The 20969-nt window shown below is 40.4% G+C and overlaps 1 protein-coding gene across 3 annotated transcripts in view; it reads left to right on the top strand.

Moving 5' to 3' along the window:
• Positions 1-20969, top strand: part of bco2a (beta-carotene oxygenase 2a) — a 120864-nt gene that overhangs the window by 25430 nt on the left and 74465 nt on the right. The window contains exon 1 of one of the 3 annotated variants that reach the window (XM_035781297.2): positions 456-659. The exons of the other annotated variants lie outside the window; for them this stretch is intronic. Coding sequence (XP_035637190.2) covers positions 632-659 — 28 coding nt within the window. The 5' untranslated portion in view covers positions 456-631. Of the gene's footprint in view, positions 1-455; positions 660-20969 lie in introns of those variants that run through there. 3 annotated transcript variants of the gene reach the window in all.

Raw genomic sequence — 20969 nt, 5'->3', positions numbered from 1 at the left:
GAGGTGTGTGTGGGATGAAAGCAATGAAACTCATCTGACCCTTGCCCCTGTGAGGTAAGCTGTACAAATAGCCCATAATCACTTCCCACTACAAGATGACTTAGCCTAAAGGTTTAAGTTCAAGCCTAAAAGCACTGCACATCGTAGGAAACAACATGCAAAAATAATCTAAAAATGCTTAATTAAAACTACAAGAATTGCCTGTGAGAAGCAGTCATTTCATTCAATTCAGGAAGTAAACAAAAAAAGTACTACAGTGAAATAGGACCTATCGCAATGGTTCTCTGCCTCTATACATTGAAATGAACCCCTGACCCTGGTGTGAAGATCAGAAAAGGGACTGTTCTATAACTGTCCCTGTATTCTCATCTCTGAATGATGCTGGCTCTCTTTCCACTCTCTCTCTCCCCTCCCTGTCCCTTTGTTCCTCAGCAATGGGTTATATACCAGGATTATATAATGCACCGCCTCCATATTGACTGCCAGTAGAGTGTGTAGCTCACTAGCGAGCAGTGTAGTGCCCAACTAGCAAAAAAAGATTTCTCTATAAAAGGACAGTAGACTTCTGTAGCTAACTGAATTCCACACACAGAATTCTTCACACAGCAGCAGCAGTGTTCTAAGTCAAGCCATGCCACCAGTAAAGCTCGAGGTATCAGGTAAGGTTATTCTCCTCTTTAAAGGTTCATCCTACATCTTAATCTCTTTATCTATAACCTACAGCCGCATATTACTTTTGTATCCTAGGCTACAGCTGAATATGACTGTTTTTCCCCTGGCTACAGCTGTTGGCATATTGGTTGTTTCATAGTCTACATATTACTACATATTATAGCTGCATGTGATGGCTGTTTCCTAGGCTACATATTATAGCTGCATTTTACGGTTGTTTGCTAGGCTACATTTTACAGCATATAGCTGCATATTACTGTTGTTTGCTAGGCCACATTTTACAGCATATAATAAGCAGTAATATGCAGCCATATGTGAATTTTACTGTTGTTTCCTATGCTATTTTACTGCATATTATAGCTGCACGTGACTGTTGTTTCCCTCTGTGTGGGTGTGTATCCTGTCCTTACTAAAAACAGGTGGCAAATACAAATGGTAATCTGGAATAGCCTGTTTGACTGAAAGACAAGACATGTTAGTCAGAGACTATAACAATGCTGGCTGTAAAGTATGTTTAATTTCTTGTTTGCAATGGAAGCACACAGTGCCTTCAGAAAGTATTTATTTTTCCACATTTTGTTGATTTACAACCTGCATTTTAAAATTGATGAAATTGGAATTGTGTGTCACTGGCCTACACACACTACTCCACAATGTCAAAGTGGAATTATGTTTTTCTATACATATTTTTTTATAAATTCATTAACAACAAAAAGCTGAAATGTCTTGAGTCCATAAGTATTCAACCACTTTGTTTTGACAAGCCTTAATAACTCCAGGAGTAAAAAAGTGTGATTTAACAAGTCACATAAGTTGCATGGACTCATTCTGTGTGCAATAATTGGTTTTAACATGATTTCTGAATGACTGCCTCACCACTGTACCCCACACATACAATTATCCGTATGTTCCCTCAGTCGAGCAGTGCATTTCAAACACCGATTCAACCACAAACACCAGGGAGGTGTTCCAATGCCTCGCAAAGAAGGGCACCTGGTGGTAGAAGTGTATGACTAAAAAATATACCTTGAATATCCCTTTGAGCATGGTGAAGTTATTAAATACACTTTGGATGGTGTATCAAAACACCCAGTCACTACAAAGATACAGGGATCCTTCCTAACTCAGTTGCTGGAAAGGAAGGAAACCATATAGGGATTTCACCATGAGGCCAATGGTGACTTTAAAACAGTTACATAGTTTATTGGCTGTGATAGGAGAAAACTGAGAATAGATCAACAACATTGTAGTTACTCCACAATATTTAACCTAATTGACAGATTGAAAAGAAGGAAGCCTGATATATTCCAAAACATGCATCCTGTTTGCAACAAGGCACTAAAATAATACTGCATAACATGTGGCAAAGCAAATCAATTGTCCTAAATACAAAGTGTTTTGTTTGGGGCAAATTCAATACAACACATTCCACTCTCCATATTTTCAAGCACAGGGGTTGCTGCATCATGTTATGGGTACGCTTGTAATCGTTTAGGACTGCGGAGTTTTTCTGGCTGAAAAATATAAGGAATGGAACTAAGCACAAGCAAAATCCTAGAGGAAAACCTGGTTCAGTCTGCTTTCCACCAGCCACTGGGAGATGAATTCACCTTTCAGCAGGTCAATAACCTAAAGCACTTGTCCAAATATACACTGGAGTTGCTTACCATGAAGACAGTGAATATACCGGAGTGGCCGAGTTACTGTTTTGACCTCAATCTGCTTTAAAATGGCTGTCTAGCAATTATCAACAACCACCTTGAAAAATATAGTACAATGCAGGTTTGTAAATCATTTCGAGACTTACCTAGAAAGACCCAGAATTGTAAACGCTGACAAATGTGATTCTAACATGTATTGACTCAGGGATGTGAATACTTATGTAAATTAGATATATCTTTATTTCGTTTTCAATAAATGTGCATAACATTTCTAAAAACCTGTTTTCACTTTGTCATTATGGGGTTTATGTGTACATGTGATTATTTTATTTTTTTAACCTATTTTGAATTCAGGCTGTAATGCAAAAAAGAATATGGAATAAGTCAAGGGGTATGAATACCTTCTGAAAGATATGTTGTAAACGTATCTTCCGGTATGCTTTAATGCAGAAACATCTGTTGATAGAATAGAATATAGGGACAGGTACGTTATAGGAATATTAGAATATCGGAAAGGACATTGGTATTCGAAAACTTGTGCAAAAATAGTGCTTCTGTGGGTGTCACCAAGTAGGCTGATACTTTATACCCTATTTCATAGCTTAGGCTGTAAAGTCCAATATCCGGGTTGGCAGTGTGCTAAGGCAGTGAATAAAACAAACTTAGGGAGGAGGCTTCTAATGTTAAACCTCTTATGGATATGGGAGATGCTAGCGTCTCAACTGGCCAATTGCCAGGGGAAATGCAGAGCGCCAGATTCAAATAAAATGCTATAAAATTCAAACTTTCATTAAATCACACATGTAAGATACTCAATTAAAGCTACACTCGTTGTGAATCCAGCCAGCATGTCAGATTTTTTAAATGCTTTTCGGCGAAAGCATAAGAAGCTATTATCTGATAGCCTGCACCCATCTGCACCAGCAGTAAACAAAGGAGCTAGCGTAGCAGGCGCTACACAAAACGATGGAATAAAATATAAAATATGCATTACCTTTGACGAGCTTCTTTTGTTGGCAGTCCAATATGTCCCATAAACATCACAATTGGTTATTTTGTTCGATTAATTCCGTCCATATATATCAAAAATGTCAGTTTATAAAGTGCGTTTGATCCAGAAAAAAACATCTTACAAAAACACAACGTCACTACCTATAAACTTTGCCAAAATATTTTAAACTACTTTTGTAATACAACGTTAGGTATTTTTAAACGTTAATAATCGATCACATTGTAGACGGGGCAATCTGTATTCAATACATGAATGAAAAGAAACCACCTCTGCTTTTCATATCTTGCGCAACTCAGTGTCCCCAGTTCCGAGTTGGCCTACTACTTCAATGCACAAAGGAATAACCTCAACCAAAGACTGGCAACATCGTGTGGAAGCGGTAGGAACTGAAAATTGGTTACTATTAAATATCCAATGGCAAAGACAATACAGTGAATAGAGATGGGGGAAGAAAAAAAAACCTGAACAGTTAGTCCTCTGGGTTTTGCCTGCTACATAAGTTCTGTTATACTCACAGACATGATTCAAATGGTTTTAGAAACTTCAGTGTTTTCTGTCCAAATCTATGAATAATATGCATATCTTATATTCTTGGCATGAGTAGCAGGAAGTTTAAATTGGGCACGCTATTTATCCAAAAGTGAAAATTCTGCCCCTAGCTTTAACTTCTTGCGACTATCAAACCCGGATCCGCGAGCGTAATCATAACCTCAAACTAATTAGCATAACGCAGCGGACATAAATCTTCCTACAAAAATATTCCATTCATGAAAATCACAAATGAAATATATTGAAACACAGCTTAGCCTTTTGTTAATCACACTGTCATCTCAGATTTTCAAAATATGCTTTACAGCCAAAGCGAGACAAGCATTTGTGTAAGTTTATCATGGCATAATGCTATGCTAGGCTCTGCTGGCAGCAGGCAACATTTTCATGAAAATAAGAAAAGCAATCAAATTAAATCATTTACCTTTGAAGAACTTTGGATGTTTTCACTCCGGAGACTCCCAGTTAGATAGCAAATGTTCCTTTTTTCCAAAAATATTATTTTTGTAGGCGAAATAGCTCCCGTTTGTTCGTCATGTTTGGCTGAGAAATTGACCGGAAAATGTGGTCACTACAACGCCAAACTTTTTTCCAAATTAGCTCCATAATATCGACAGAAACATGGCAAACATTGTTTAGAATCAATCCTCAATGTGTTCTCCACATAACAATTTGATAAATATATCCGTCGGGACCATTGGTTTCTCATAAGAAGCGATTGGAAAAATGGCTACTTGTGTACTTTACGCAAGATTTTCTGCGGGAGCCATGTGACCACTTGCTAAATGTGGTTCCTTACGGCTATTCTTCAACATAAATGCATAAAAAGACATCACAATTGTAACGGCTTTCTTCCGTTGAAGGAGAGTCTGACCAAAATGCAGCGTGGTTAGTTCGATACATCTTTAATAAAGAAAAACCACGAACAATACAAAAACAACAAACGGAACGTGAAAACCTATACAGCCTATCTGGTGACAACTAACACAGAGACAGGAACAATCACCCACGACAACTCAAAGAATATGGCTGCCTAAATATTGTTCCCAAACAGAGACAACGATAATCACCTGACTCTGATTGAGAACCGCCTCAGGCAGCCATAGACTATGCTAGACACCCCACAAAAACCCCATGACAAAAACGCACCACAATAACCCATGTCACACCCTGGCCTGACCAAATAAATGAAGAAAAACATACATACTTCGACCAGGGCGTGACAACAATGCGGTAGACACCTTGGGGAATACGTAGAAAACGTAAGCTCATTCGCAGCAATATAAGGAGTCATTGGCATGAGGCGGTTTCAAAAAATGCGGCACTTCCTGATTGGATTTTTATCTGGGTTTCGCCTGTAACATCAGTTCTCTTGCACTCACAGACAATATCTTTGCAGTTTTGGAATGTTTTCTATCCAACGCTGTCAATTATATGCATATTCGAGCATCTTTTTGTGACAAAATATCTAGTTTAAAACGGGAAAGTTTTTTTTATCCAAAAATGAAAATACTGCCCCCTAGTTACAAAAGGTTTAAGAGGTTAACATGCATGAAACCAAGGCTTTTACGGTTACAGAAGTCAACAAAAGAGAGCGCCTGGGGAATGGAAGTGGAGCTAGGCACTGCAGGGCCTGGATTAATCTCTACATCACCAGAGGAATAGAGGAGGAGTAGGATAAGGGTACGGCCAAAGTCTAAAAAAACTGGTCATCTAGTGCTTTCGGAACAGAGAGTAAAAGGAGCAGGTTTTTTGTTGCGGAAGAATAGATTCAAGGCATAACGTACAGACAAGGGCATGGTAGGATGTGAATACAGTGGAGGTTAACCTAGGTTTTGAATGACAATGAGAGAGGTGTTGTGTCACGGGAATTTTCAATCCCAATGATAATAACTAACCATCAATAGCTCTGACCAATCCCCAAGGTTTGTCAGACCATGGGTATAATAATAATTAGTCAAAGACTCAGCTCATGCAAAAGGTTAGTACAGTTTATTCAGGGAACGTTCTAAAGTCAAGAACACAAAGACATCCATTTTAAAGCTGCGCACATACTTCCACGCAAACAGTAGATATCCTACGCACATACAGTGCCTTGCGAAAGTATTCGGCCCCTTGAACTTTGCGACCTTTTGCCACATTTCAGGCTTCAAACATAAAGATATAAAACTGTATTTTTTTGGTGAAGAATCAACAAGTGGGACACAATCATGAAGTGGAACGACATTTATTGGATATTTCAAACGTTTTTAACAAATAAAAAAACGGAAAAATTGGGCGTGCAAAATTAAATTAAATTATTAATAGATCGATATCTGGCTATATATGGACCGATTTAATCGAAAAAAAAGACCCAATAGTGATGTTTATGGGACATCTAGGAGTGCCAACAAAGAAGATCGTCAAAGGTAATGAATGTTTTATATTTTATTTCTGCGTTTTGTGTAGCGCCGACTACGCTAATTATTTTGTTTACGTCCCCTGCGGGTCTTTTGGGGTGTTGCATGCTATCAGATAATAGCTTCTCATGCTTTCGCCGAAAAGCATTTTAAAAATCTGACTTGTTGGCTGGATTCACAACGAGTGTAGCTTTAATTCACTACCCTGCATGTGTGTTTTAATGAACGTTTGAGTTTTAACGAGTGCTATTAGCATTTAGCGTAGCGCATTTGCATTTCCAGATGTCTAGATGGGACGCCTGCGTGTCGGGTCGACCTAAGAGGTTAAACCAGGTGAGGTCACCACGTGTGAGAGGTGGAACAAAAGGGCAAGCAAAGGCATGTCGTGACGTTGTATTAGTTAATGTGACGACTGTTGCGCATTGAATGATTACAAGTTTCTAATTGCGTGATTAACTGAATCAAGCAATTATTAACGCATTAACCTGGGGCACCATGGGAAAACTAGTTTTTATTGAGTTTCTATTTCCCAAATTAACTCAAAGAATATCAGAATATCGATGTTACAACAGCCGCTAATTAACCAGTTACCTCTGCAATCTCGTTCTGAACGTCGTATAGTCCGTGAATCTGCATGGCCCCGGGTCTCACCAATGAGTTCGTACCACACCAGTCTTAGTTGGATATTTATTTACTAAAAAGCTAAAATGATGATAAAAGATACACATAGACAAAACACATTATAGGCTATTGATTAGAACTTAGTATAACGGGCCAACACACTATGGCGCGTGTTACCCAAAATGGGGATTTCAAAGAAAGAGAGAAAAAAGAAGGTACACGAGAGAAATATACATTTGGGTGAATTTGTCAGCTATGCTATTCTAACCCTAGCCTTGCCCCAAACTGCCACACTTATGGGTCAGAATATAATGTTGTAATTACGTGGGGGAGGTCTCTGAGGATTCTCCTCGTGGACCGTTCAATGGACCGTTCAGCTGCTCGATGACGCACTACCCCAGCGCACCTCTCTGATCGTCCTCTCGATGTCAGTGTCCTTTTGGCTTAGGAGTCTGTTCCCTCACCCATGCTCTGGAAGGGGTCTTCTGAGGACAGACAACTCTGTAGCTCAGAGCTCACAGCGTTGGAATGAAACCGTGTAGATACCACGATTCGATGGGAGATGGAGCCTAGGTGGTTCGACTTGAATTCACCGTTTAGACACAGCTACTCATCCGTAGCTTGGGTAGAAAAATATTTCTTTGTCTTCAAACTTGCGTTGCATTTTGGGTTCGTTAACCTTTTAGACCTTGGGTCACGTAGTCTTCCTGTAAATTCTTTACTCACAGGTTTTATACCCTTGGGTCAGAAGTGGGCGTAACTGCCTTTAGGGAAATTCTCTGGGTGTACCAAGTTATGAGGGCAAGGTCTAGATTTGACTCAAATCCTATTTTAGACAACTAACTTCACATTTCATCTTTCCCAAAACATTCTCTTTGATTTGGATATTTTCCATACAACGTACAATGTATAAACATCAAACATATACTAGGAAACCTCTTCACGTTACAATGTTTTCGTATTAACGTCATCTATTAACCTTTAAAAAAAAAAAAAAAATTACATACATTTTCATATTCCACCTATCGTCATGACCACCATTTTGGCTGACGGAAACCATTGTTCCAAAGTCCCTTTATTTTATGTTTTAATGTTCTGAGGCTGGTTCTCCATAGTAACAGGACAAAGGAATTTGGCTATGGCCTGAGATTTACCAGGGGCGTGAGGGGTCATAAAACCCCCACATCTTCAGACCCCTAGATCTCTCCTCCTCTGTTGGGGTTGAGAGATAATATGTAGGGTTGTGGTCTCCTGTAACCTGACCTGATCAGGACAAGTCATGACAGGCATATTGAGCATGGCTGGAGGTTCTACAGTGAAATAAGACAATAATGACTAACCAAAACAGCAATGGACACGGCATATTGACATTAGGGAGAGGCCTAGCCTATAGAAAGCTGATGGGATCCTCTCAGTTTTAATAGTCAATCACTCTGTTTTCTCACACAATTGCAAAGCCTAGAGAAATGTTGTGTAACATGAGCTCATCAGCTCTTATTAAGAGTTTGATTTGATTTTTAATTACATTTGCATTGATGTCAGGGTGATTAGAGGGACAATAGAGTGCTGTGTACCAGACAGTTAGCAATTATGGTAGTCTACTAATGACCATCAGCAGCATCAGAGCTTGGAGAAGCCTAATTTACCATGACTAAATGGTCATGTGTAATTTGACTGACTTCATGACTCGTGACTGCCGGTGTGGTGGTAATATAGTCACCGTAACAGCCCTACCCCTTGATATTGTGCATATCTGAAGCAGAGAATAGCTTTACTCGCACATTGTTTACATTGGTCAACTATGTGTTCAATTTAAAAACAATACCAATAGACAATGTTTGAAGCTAGTCATTATAATACATTTTGTAGATTACTTGTGCTGACATTAAATTGTTCAGTACATATCCAACCCTTGTAATTTAGTTGGTGAAATGTCTGGAAAGAGGAGATAATGGGATCCTTAAAACTTACAACTATTACCAAGACTATCACAACAATGACATTCTCTATGCTAAATGTGTAAAAGAAAGACAATAGTTGGGCTATAAACATAATCTGAAACGAGGGCATAATTAATGTTCACATTTACAACATAACATACATAGGCATTTCATCATTAAGACCTCTAGGAAATAATGTCTGGTGGGTGAAATTCCAAAACTATTCTCTTTTACTCAGAGTAGGCCTATTATTTATATCATCTCCCCTGTCTTATCTTAACTTTCTCTACACCACAAAATCTAAAGGTAGAAATGTAATGTTGTAGGTCATTAAAATGTACTGCAACTGGATAATCCCTGTCTTTCTCCTGATTGAACTTTAATGTTCACAAATTCTCTGTGAGAGAACGAGAGGTTTTACCTACATAACACAGCCCACGTGTACATTTAATCATGTAGATGACATGGGTGGTGGAGCACGTAATAATGTCATTTATTTGGAACTGTTTTCCTGTATGTGGGTGGCAGAAATATTCACACTTCATCATATTGTTGCATTGTGTGCAACCTCTGCTTTTATAGCTACCATTTGGAAGAAGACGAAAAAGAGCCTGGCTGATTTTCTTTTGTGGCTGGCAATTGGCATGGACCAATTTATTGCGTAAATTGCGACCTCTTGTATCTGGTATTTGGTATTTTATTAGGATCCGCATTTGCTGTTGCAAGAGCAGCAGTTATTCTTCCTGGGGTCCACACAAAAAATGAAACATAATTCAGAATGACGAAATACAGAACATCATTAAACAAGAACAGCTCAAGGACAGAACTACATACATTTTTAAAAGGCACGCGTAGCCTACATATCAATGCATACACACAAACTATCTAGGTCAAATAGGGGAGAGGCATTGTGCCACGTGGCGTTGCTTTATCTGTTTTTAAAAATCAGGGTTGCTGTTAATTTGAGCAATATGAGATGGAAGGAAGTTCCAATAATACTGTATGTTTTCTTGAATTTGTTCTGAATTTGGGGATGATGAAAAGACCCCTGGTGGCATGTCTGGTGGGAAAGTGTGTGTGTGTCAGAGCTGTGTGTAAATTGACTATGCAAACCATTTGGGATTTTCAACACATTGCATCACTTCTTTTTATAAGAAACAGCCAGTCTCTCCTCAACTCTTAGCCAAGAGAGACTGGCATGCATAGGATTTATATCAGCCCTCTGATTACAATTAAGAGCAAAGCGTGCCGCTCTGTGGTGTGCTTTTGCCGTAACGTTTGGGCCAGCTGCAGCTTAACTAGGTTTTTCCTTGCAGCACTGGCCCACACGACTGGACAATAATCAAGATTTGACTAAACTAGAGCCTGCAGAATTTGCTTTTTGGAGTATGGTGTCAAAAAAGCAGTGCATCTCTTTATTACGCCAAGACCTCTCCCCATCTTTGCAACCATTGAATCTATATGTTTTTTATGACGGTTTACAATTTAAGGTAACGGTAAGTAATTTAGTCTCTGCAACTTGTTCAACCGCCACACTATTCATTACCGTATTCAGCTGAGGTCTAGCACTTAACCTCTCTTGGTAGGGGGCAGTATTTTCACTTCCGGATGAAAAGTGTGCCCAAAGTAAACTGCCTGTTACTCAGGCCCAGAAGCTAGGATATGCATATAATTGTTAGATTTGGATAGAATACACTCTAAAGCAGTGGTCACCAAACTACGGCCCGCGGGCCGGATACGGCCCGTCAGCACATTTGGCCCGGCCCTCTGAACAATACCAGAGACGCTGTCGAATTTTTTTCCTATTTGGCCTCCAGAAAAAAAATCCTAGGCCCGGCCCTGTCAAAGAGAGAACGGAATAATGGCGAAAAGGTTAGGTAAGAGAAAAATTGATTCAGAATGCAGGGTATTTAACCTGCAGTGGACAAACAATTATTTTTTTGTTCAATGCAAAGAAAAGGCTGTTTGTCTCATCTGTCAAGAGACTGTGGCGGTATTCAAAGAATACAATCTTCGTCGACACTATGAATCCCGTCACAAAGACAAGTACGATAGCTTGCAAGGCCAAATACGAGCAGACAAACTCTCAGAGCTAAAAAGTGGACTACTATCTCAGCAGAATACATTTGTACGCCAAGCTCAGCTGAACCAGGCATCCGTTCGGGCCAGCTTTCGGGTTGCTAAACTGATAGCAAGAAGCGGTAAGCCTTTCACTGACGGAGAGTTTGTTAAGAAATGTATGGATGCTGTCGCGGAGGAGGTGTGTCCCGAGAAGAAAGATGCATTTAATGCCGTAAGTCTGTCGGCGAGTACAATCACCAGACGCGTTGAAGAAATCGGGAGTAATGTATACAAGGCGAGGGGAAACTCATTTGCGACATGTATTCACACATAAAAGCATTTGAGGTGAAATTAGCGCTGCTTTTGGAACAAGTGAAAAAGCGCAACTTCATCCATCTTCCTGCTACCCAAAACCTGTCGACAGAGAACCCAGCGGTCCCGTTCCCAGCTGAAAAGTGCGTGGAAGCACTGGAAATGCTGAAGGCGGAGTTCGGTGTGCGATTCAGTGAACTACATGTTCATGCAAAATAAATCCGTCTTTTTCAGAACCCCTTTGTTGCCGACATTGATGAAGCCCAGCCTTCATATCAGTTTGAGTTGGCTGAGTTACAGAACTGTGATGTTCTGAAAGACGCATTCAAGCCCAACAGTCTCATTGACTTCTATGCCGCCCTCCCAAACGACACATATCCAAACATCAAAAAACACGCAATGAAAATGTCCACAGTTTTTGGCAGCACGTATATCTGCGAGAAAACCTTTTCTCGCATGAAACTGCTGAAAACCCCGATGAGATCAAGATTGACAGATTAACATTTGCATCAGTGCTTGAGACTGGCTGTAACTAGAATGGAACCTGATATTCAACTTCTCACCAGCCAGATGCAGGCCCACAGTTCACACTGATGAACATACATAGATAGGTAAGCTCACTTTTCTGACTTGAATGAGTCATTCTGAGCATAAACAAATATAATCATAATAAAATCTACTGGGATAAAATCCATCTTTACAACCATACTGGTAGTGAAATGTATTGTGCTGTGTAGGTGCTGTATCACTTAGTTCAGTTTCTCAACCTGCTTCTTTTGTGGTTTTCACAGGGAAGTTGATGAGAGAGAGCTGCAAACAGCGGTGTCTACAAGCCTACTGGAACCTACAAAAGGATTATAAGGAAGGAACACAAGAACTTTAAGAGACTGCTCATATGTGTCAGAGAGATTCTGCTCTGACAACTGAGCTGAACTTTTATCTGTTAAGATTGTGCATGGCACGACAGAAAGTTAATGTTCCATGGCTTTTTTTTCTATGAAGAACCCAGAGAGAGTTATTTAGTTATTATTTATTTCATTAATAGTGTTATTATTTGTTTCCTGACTTTTTTTCTGTAAAGAACCTGGAAAGGGTTATTTGGTTGTGTGGCTTTCTGGAAAACAATACATTTTTTTAAGCTCCCCTACGATCGTCACACTTTTTCTGTTACAAACTGACACCGGCCCCCCATCAGAGAAGGGAAAAGTTGTGGCCCTCACAGGAAAAAGTTTGGGGACCCCTGCTCTAAAGTGTCTAACAGAACTGATATGGCAGGCGAAACCCCGAGGAGAAACCATCTAAATCAAACAAAAATTCAGCCTACCACTATTTTCAATGGCTGTCACTTTTATTATAAGGTGAAGTCCTCCCAGATTGCAGTGCCTAGGGCTTCCAATAGATGTCAACAGTCTTTAGAAAGAGGTTCACGCTGGTTTTTGGAAAAATTAGCCAGAAATGGTAGATTGTCTAGGTGGCTCCCATTTTGGCTGTAGTGTTTCCAAGCGCGTGCATGAGAGTGCGTTCTTTGGTATTTTTCTCCTGTAAAGACAATTCTCCGTCAAACGATTCCCCGTCTTAAATTTGATCATTTATTTACGTATTAGGGTACCTAAGGTTTGATTGTAAAAATATTTTTGGAATTGTTTGGAAAAGTATGTTAGTAACGTTTGGGATTCATTTTGTATGCATTTTGATGGAGTGAAACTGGGTGGATTATTGACTGAAGCACTCAAGCTAAATTGAGTATTTATGGATATAAAGGAGATTATCCAACAAAAGGACCATTTGTGATGTAACTGGGACCTTTTGGAGTGCCAACATAAGAAGATCATCAAAGGTAAGGCATTTATTATATTGCTATTTCTGACTTTCGTGTTGCACCTGCCTGGTTGAGATATGTTTTCCATGGTTTTGTATGCAGGGCGCTGTCCTCAGATAATTGCATGGTGTGCTTTCGCCGTAAAGCCTTTTTGAAATCTGACACAGCGGCTGGATTAACAAGAAGTTAACCTTTATTTTGATGTATTACACTTGTGATTTTATGAAAGTTAAATATGGATAATTCTGTAGTTTGAATTTCGCACTCCGCAATTTCACCGGATGTTGGCCAGGTGGGACGCTACTGTTCCACCTGCCCACAAGAAGTTAACATGCATGAAACCAAGGCTTTTACGGTTACAGACGTCAACAAAAGAGAGCGCCTGTGGAATAGAAGTGGAGCTTGACACTGCAGGGCCTGGATTAACTTCTACATCACCAGAGGAATAGCGGAGGAGTAGGATAAGGGTACGGCTAAAGTCTACAAGAACTGGTCATCTAGTGCTTTTGGAACAGAGAGTAAAAGGAGCAGGTTTCTTGTTGCGGAAGAATAGATTCAAGGCATAACGTACAGACAAGTGCATGGTAGGATGTGAATACAGTGGAGGTTAACCTAGGTTTTGAATGACAATGAGAGGTTTTGTGTCACGAGAATTCACGAAACTCCTTTTTTCACAATTCCTGACATTTAATCACATGGTCTCTCCTATCATTGCTATGCAGACGACACACAATTAATCTTCTCCTTTCCCCCTTCTGATGACCAGGTGGCGAATCGCATCTCTGCATGTCTGGCAGACATATCAGTGTGGATGACGGATCACCACCTCAAGCTGAACCTCGGCAAGACGGAGCTCCTCTTCCTCCCGGGGAAGGACTGCCCATTCCATGATCTCGCCATCACGGTTGACAACTCCATTGTCCTCCTCCCAGAGCGCTAAGAACCTTGGCGTGATCCTGGACAACACCCTGTCGTTCTCAACTAACATCAAGGCGGTGGCCCGTTCCTGTAGGTTCATGCTCTACAACATCCGCAGAGTACGACCCTGCCTCACACAGGAAGCGGCGCATGTCCTAATCCAGGCACTTGTCATCTCCCGTCTGGATTACTGCAACTCGCTGTTGGCTGGGCTCCCTGCCTGTGCCATTAAACCCCTACAACTCATCCAGAACGCCGCAGCCCATCTGGTGTTCAACCTTCCCAAGTTCTCTCACGTCACCCCGCTCCTCTGCTCTCTCCACTGGCTTCCAGTTGAAGCTCGCATCCGCTACAAGACCATGGTGCTTGCCTACGGAGCTGTGAGGGGAACGGCACCTCAGTACCTCCAGGCTCTGATCAGGCCCTACACCCAAACAAGGGCACTGCGTTCATCCACCTCTGGCCTGCTCGCCTCCCTACCACTGAGGAAGTACAGTTCCCGCTCAGCCCAGTCAAAACTGTTCGCTGCTCTGGCCCCCCAATGGTGGAACAAACTCCCTCACGACGCCAGGACAGCGGAGTCAATCACCACCTTCCGGAGACACCTGAAACCCCACCTCTTTAAGGAATACCTAGGATAGGATAAGTAATCCTTCTCACCCCCCTAAAAGATTTAGATGCACTATAGTAAAGTGGCTGTTCCACTGGATGTCATAAGGTGTATGCACCAATTTGTAAGTCACTCTGGATAAGAGCGTCTGCTAAATGACTTAAATGTAAATGTCAGTTAGGATCACCACTTTATTTTAAAAATGTGAAATGTCAGATTAATTCTAGAGAAAATTATTTATTTCAGCTTTTATTTATTTCATCAGATTCCCAGTGGGTCAGAAGTATGCATACACTCAATTAGTATTTTGTAGCATTGCCTTTAAGTTGTTTAAATTCGGTCAAGCATTTCGGGTAGCCTTCCACAAGCTTCCCACAATAAGTTGGGTGAATTTTGGCCAATTCCTCCTGACAGAGCTGGTGTAACTGAGTCAGGGTTATAGTATAGGCCTCCTTGGCCGCACACGCCTTTTCAGTTCTGCCCACACATTTTCTCTAGGATTGTGTTGGAGGAAATTATGGTTGAAATGACTAATTATGTATACATTCCAATCAGAACTGACTAGTCCAAATGCTATAATGTACTGTACATATGAATTTTCTCTCTTGCTCCCATTCCCAATTGTATATAATGTAGTCAGGAGTTTAGTAACAATGACTGTCTGTTCCTTGTACAAATGAATGTACTATTTCCAGGTGGCAGGAACGGACTGTCTAGAATGCTGATTTATACTGACTGACCTTGACTTCAGGCGTGGAGCGAAAGCTCGAGACACTATAGGGCCTCTATGAAGAGACAGAACATTTAGAAAACGCTGATGTCATTTTCAGTTTATAACCTGTAGAAAAATGTGTATGTGGCAGTACTCTCTTGAAATAAACGCTGTTACCTGACTTTTAAGACTGGTCTCGATCTACTTCATGCATAATTCATGAATTTACAACTCATTAATGAAATAGAAAGAGTGTGAATTTGGTTTTGGCTACAAAACATATAGGAATTTAGAATTCCTCTAACAATTGGTCCTTCGATCCCGGATCTAAATACCCCTCCCTCCGTGTTATCTGGAGGTAGTATGCTGAAAATCGTGCACGGATGAGTTTTTGACTCGTTTTACTAAAGACCTGACCTCTGAATTGAGGTTAAAATTCAGGCCTGCGTATTATCACGGAGTACAGGGAAGGTGACAGATTCAAACAAACAATGCTTTCCCAGCCGGCAGCAGGTAAAGTAGCCTTTATTCTCGATTCTGGGGGGATTTGAGTTCTTTAATTGATGTTCTGAAATTTTCAGGATTCATCAATAATAGGAGCTTTTGCTATTCCCACAGGGTTTGTTTGACCATCATACACTAGAGTTTGTATAACCGATATACACTGGGTTTGTATGACCATCATACACTGGGTTTTGTATAACCGATATACACTGAAGCAGGTTCGAAAATAACCTGTGGTAATGTGCACTACCGTAAATAAACTAAACTTAATCATGAGAGGCACACCCGCCCGAGATTAAGACGGGATATTAAATAGGTACTGGGGGATAGGACGGTGATCTTGTACAAATACTGGGCGTGGGGAGACGGCAAGAATGCGCAAGATAAGTGTATTGGTCATTTGAATAGTGGCAGTATTGATCATCGTTCCGATTCAACTAATACTAGGAAATATCCAAATAAGGAGGAGAGGGAACTTAAATCTAAAGAAATTAGATAAAAGCCATTCTTTAGACATGAAAGTTCCATGCGAGAGGGAAGTCTAACAATTAGTGGCGTGAGATAACGATTATTAAAGTTCTTTAAAAGCCCTCTGACACAACCGGAAAATAGCATATTAACTAGGGCTTTACAAACCCTGGGCTTATAGTTGTAAGGTAAGACCTAATATCTGATTCAAAAGTCAAAGCTATTGATAAGATTTCCATAAAAGAGACACACAAATAGTCAGACAGAAAAGGAAGGATTGTTTAGAAATTCCTCAAAAGAAGTGTCGGAAACTAGCGGGAGATTACCGTAATACGAGAACAAAGTGAATGGAAGGGAGGCGTCCAAAATCTGACTCAGACAAAGAACCTGAATGGAAGCTGTTATTACGAATATAGCAAGGAAGGGTTTTAAATTAGGACGATTTTCGATTTTCTGGGAATTCCCGGTGCCGAAGTTTTGGGACTACGGACAATTATAATAATAATGTTGAGAAAAATGGATAAAGTGAGTCAAAAGAAAAATACAAGATGGTTTAATTGTAATGAAATTGGAAATTTCGCCCGGGAGTGTAACACTCCCTGCAAAAGTCATCAACAGGTTGTAATTTAACTGTGGGGAAAGTCAGAGGCGACAATCGAGTAAAGAAAGAGAAGGTTCAGATACAAAGGGAGCGAGATTAACGAGAATTCTAACTGAGGGAAAACTTTGGGCGTCTAAATTGGGGCTATTTTCTGTTGTCTAAATGTCGGAGTTACAAATTTAAACAGAGAAGATGGGTCTATTTGCGGAGAATCTTAGTCAGTTCGAGGGTTGGTAGTATAGTGGTGAGCGCAGCAGTCTCACCAACGGCAATCCACGGTTCGGTTCCCGGCCGAGGCGGTTAACTAAAATTGATTTTAGATTGTAATTGACCTATTTGCATGTTTATCCTGAAAAATACGGTCCCCAGTGTTTGTAAAAGATATGAAATGAACGTTTATTATGTGTTTTAGATAGAATTGAAAAAAGAAGTCATTAAAAATAATGGCGAGACAATTTCGATGTAATACGCTATTTTGCCCAAAATGATCTGGTGGAATAATGTATTGAGATGGGAGTCGTATTTAAATAAATGTATCATAGAAGAGAAAGTCACCTAAAGTTAAATGTAGGGAATAACGGAGAGATACGATACAATTTCGGGCTATCCGGACGTTATAGCTATTTATGAATCGACTGACATATGATAAGTTTAGCACAAAACATGGTACGTTTAAATGTTAGAGTATGGTAAGTTGAGAAGTTGGGTTGGTTTTACTTTGATGATTAGAATTTAAAACTAAACGCAATCTGAATAGGGAATATATATGTTTTACAGAGGCAGGCAGATGTGTGATGTTTCACGTTGAAAAACATCGTTCCTCAAATTTAAACCGAGAAAAGGGGTTGTGGCATTTAGAGGGAAAATGCGTGCATTATAGCTTAGAGTTACTTTTCAAAAGCGGCCAGAAGTTCCAAATACATTTCTTTTAAAAAAGGAGAAGTATCGTACAGATGTACAGCATGACTTATTAGCCACTCCTTTTGCCCCATCTCTTACAAGCATACAGTTTATCAAATCCTCATCAATCCATGGAGCCTTAACAGTTCTATCAGTCAGTTTCTTAACAGTTGCATGTTTATCAATAATTGGAAGAAACTATTTCATAAATTCATCAAGTGCAGCGTCTGGATGCTCCTCATTAATCACATCAGACCAACAAATATTTTTAACATCATCCACTTAAGAGTCACAGCCAAATCTTTGGTATGATCTCTTATCTACTATTTTAGGCCCAGCTGTTGGAACATTGGCTTTCCTAGATATAGCCACTATATTGTGATCACTGCATCCAATGGGTACGGATACAGCTTTAGAACAATCTACAGCATTAGTAAAGATGTGATCGATACATGTGGATGATTTTGTTCCTGTATTGTTTGTAAACACCCCAGTAGGTTGATTTAATAACCTGAACCAGATTACAGGCACTGGCTACAGTAAGAAGCTTCCTCTTGAGTGAACAGCCTGATGAAAACCAGTCAATATTCAGTTCCCCAAGAAAGTAGACCTCCCTGTTTACATCCCATACACTATCAAGCATTTCACACATTATTTAGATACTGACTGTTAGCTCTTGGTGGCCAATAGCAACACCCCAAAAGAAAAGGCTTTAGATGAGCCAAGTTAACCTGCAACCACAACACTTCAATAACACTTGACATAAGATCTTATCTAAACATTACAGGGATATGGCTCTGAATATATACAGCAACTCCTCCCCCATAAGCATTTCTGTCTCTTCTATAAATGTTCGTTTTTCTATGTTGTGTTTTGTGTTTGGCCTGGTATGGTTCTCAATCAGAGGCAGGTGTCATTAGTTGTCTCTGATTGAGAATCATACTTAAGGGAGCCTTTTCCCACCTGTGTTTCGTGGGCGATTGTTTCCTGTTTTGTTGTTTGTGTCACCATTCAGGACTGTTTCGGTTTTTGTTTCCTTTGTTATTTTTTGTATTTTGTCATGTTCAGTGATTATTAAAGTATCATGGACACTTACCACGCTGCGCATTGGTCTGATCCTTGCTACTCCTCCTCAGACGAGGAGGAGGAAATCCGTTACAATTTCTAAGGCTATATATGGTAATATGGGCTATTTTCAGCCCTTTCCTGAGTAGTTTATCAGAGATAGACATGATATTGAAAGAGCAGACAAAGCAAGAGAAAAATATATAAATTCAGCATTCCATTAATCAATTGGTGTGTGTGTGTGCTGGGTTGAGGCTACGAACTCAAAAGGCTTGGCTTTCTCATCCCTTCCAAGCTTTTGGGTGGGATGGTGGACAATGAGCCTGTCATAGACAATGAGGATGTATGGAATGTCCTCACGTGCTCTGGCAGCTTTCATGGCTGGGATCAGTTCTTCCCTGTTCTGGCGCACAGCTTCAGGATAGTCCTTGTTGAGGAAGATTCTTCTCAAGTTCTTGGCTCTTTCCAGAATAGCTACCTTGTCCTTGAACCTCAGGAACTTGACCACTATTGGCCTGGGCCTTTCACCTGGGCCGGTGGTGGGTTTTCCAGTCCTGTGGGCACGCTCCATCTCAATCTTCCCGTGGTCTATCTTCAATTTCTCAGAGATTATTTCCCTCTCTTTGTCCTCAGACTCTATCCAGGTCTCATGTGGAGATTCTGCAATTCTGTCCACAACCATGTTGTTTCGCCTTGATTGTCCCTCGAGATTGTCTAATTTATCTGTCATTGTTATCATGGATTCACACACAGAACTGATGTCCTCTCTCAATGACTTACAGATTGCTGTCATCTTGCCGTTCTCCTGTTTCAACTCGTCGAGCTCACCCTTGGAGAACTGCAAACAGTTATTCAGGTCCTGGACCTTTCTGGTCAGGTATTCCATTCTTTTATTAGTAGAATCCATCAGAATTTGGACAAAACACTTGAAACTATTTTCTTGTTGTTGTAGCAACTGCTTATAGGTTTCTTTTTGTTTGTTTAAAAGATCCTTCACGTGTGATAGAAAGACACCACTGGCACTGTCCTCAACGGTACTCCCATCGGCTTTGGTCTTTGTCATCGTAGCTAGCAAAGTATCTTAGGATGTTATTCCTCGCAGTTCCAGACAGGGCAGATCATGGGGAAAATTTAAAACAACAAACTGCAGGGATCTAGACAGCCACAAACCTGGGACAATCCGCGGTCCCAGCCACATTGGCTAACCATATCGCAGGCAGCGTTCTAGAACACCTCGCTAGCTTGATGTCCAGATAGCTAGCAGCTAGGCAAGCTGCGACGCCAAAAAGCTCCTCAGACCCGTCCTTGGTCGGCAGGATAACTGGAAAGATACATGCAGTCCCAGCAACTGATGTTACGTGATCCAACATAAGAAGCTAGGTAGCTACAAAAAACTTCACCATATTCTTTTAAACAACTAACTTTCCAAATAAAGAAATCCAAGCTCTTCCTTATTCTCCGTACAACAGGAAGTGACTAAATTAATTATAGCAGCAGTGTAGCTGTGAGAGGGATTCTTAAATTCAGCTGTCAAAGCTGGGTCCGATGATAAAACATGCCAGTGTTTCTTGACAGCATCTCCCACGTTTGTGAGTTCAAAGTATATGTGGCGGTGAACATTACAGTGTTCTTTAGCTCTAATGGGTCGTTTTAGTAGAAGTTCAGCTCATGTTTTCCCAATGCCAAATGAAGAGCTTCATCCACACATTGTGGAAAGTAGCCTGTTTTTTAGAATCCTATTGCGCATCTCTGCTGCTTTTTCTATATTGTCCTCTGTTGAGTGTCATATATGGTGCAGTCTGAAAAACTGGCTTCTTGACGTCCTCTTTTTAATGCTTCAAGGTGGAAGCTGTCCCCCTGTAATAGAGTGTTTCTGTGTGTTTCCTTTCTATACAGTGTTGTAAACAGAGTTTCATTTGATTTCAAATGTCACATATCGAGGTAATGAACACTTTTAGAGTCACATTCAATAGTGAATTCGAGATTGGGGTCAATGTCATTGAGTAATGCCCTAAAGTCTGACAGCTCTTCTCCCGTTCCTCCCCATATGCACATTTTTTTGTCAATATATCGATACCACTTCAGGATTTTATAAAAAATAAAAAAAATCTTAACAAAACTATAATGTCTTAGCTCTTATTACTT

This window comes from Oncorhynchus keta, chromosome 11 (assembly GCF_023373465.1).
Source record: "Oncorhynchus keta strain PuntledgeMale-10-30-2019 chromosome 11, Oket_V2, whole genome shotgun sequence".
In the NCBI taxonomy this organism is placed as follows: domain Eukaryota; kingdom Metazoa; phylum Chordata; class Actinopteri; order Salmoniformes; family Salmonidae; genus Oncorhynchus; species Oncorhynchus keta.
Note: the sequence above shows the minus strand (reverse complement) of the source record. Positions and strands in the feature narration are given on the sequence as shown.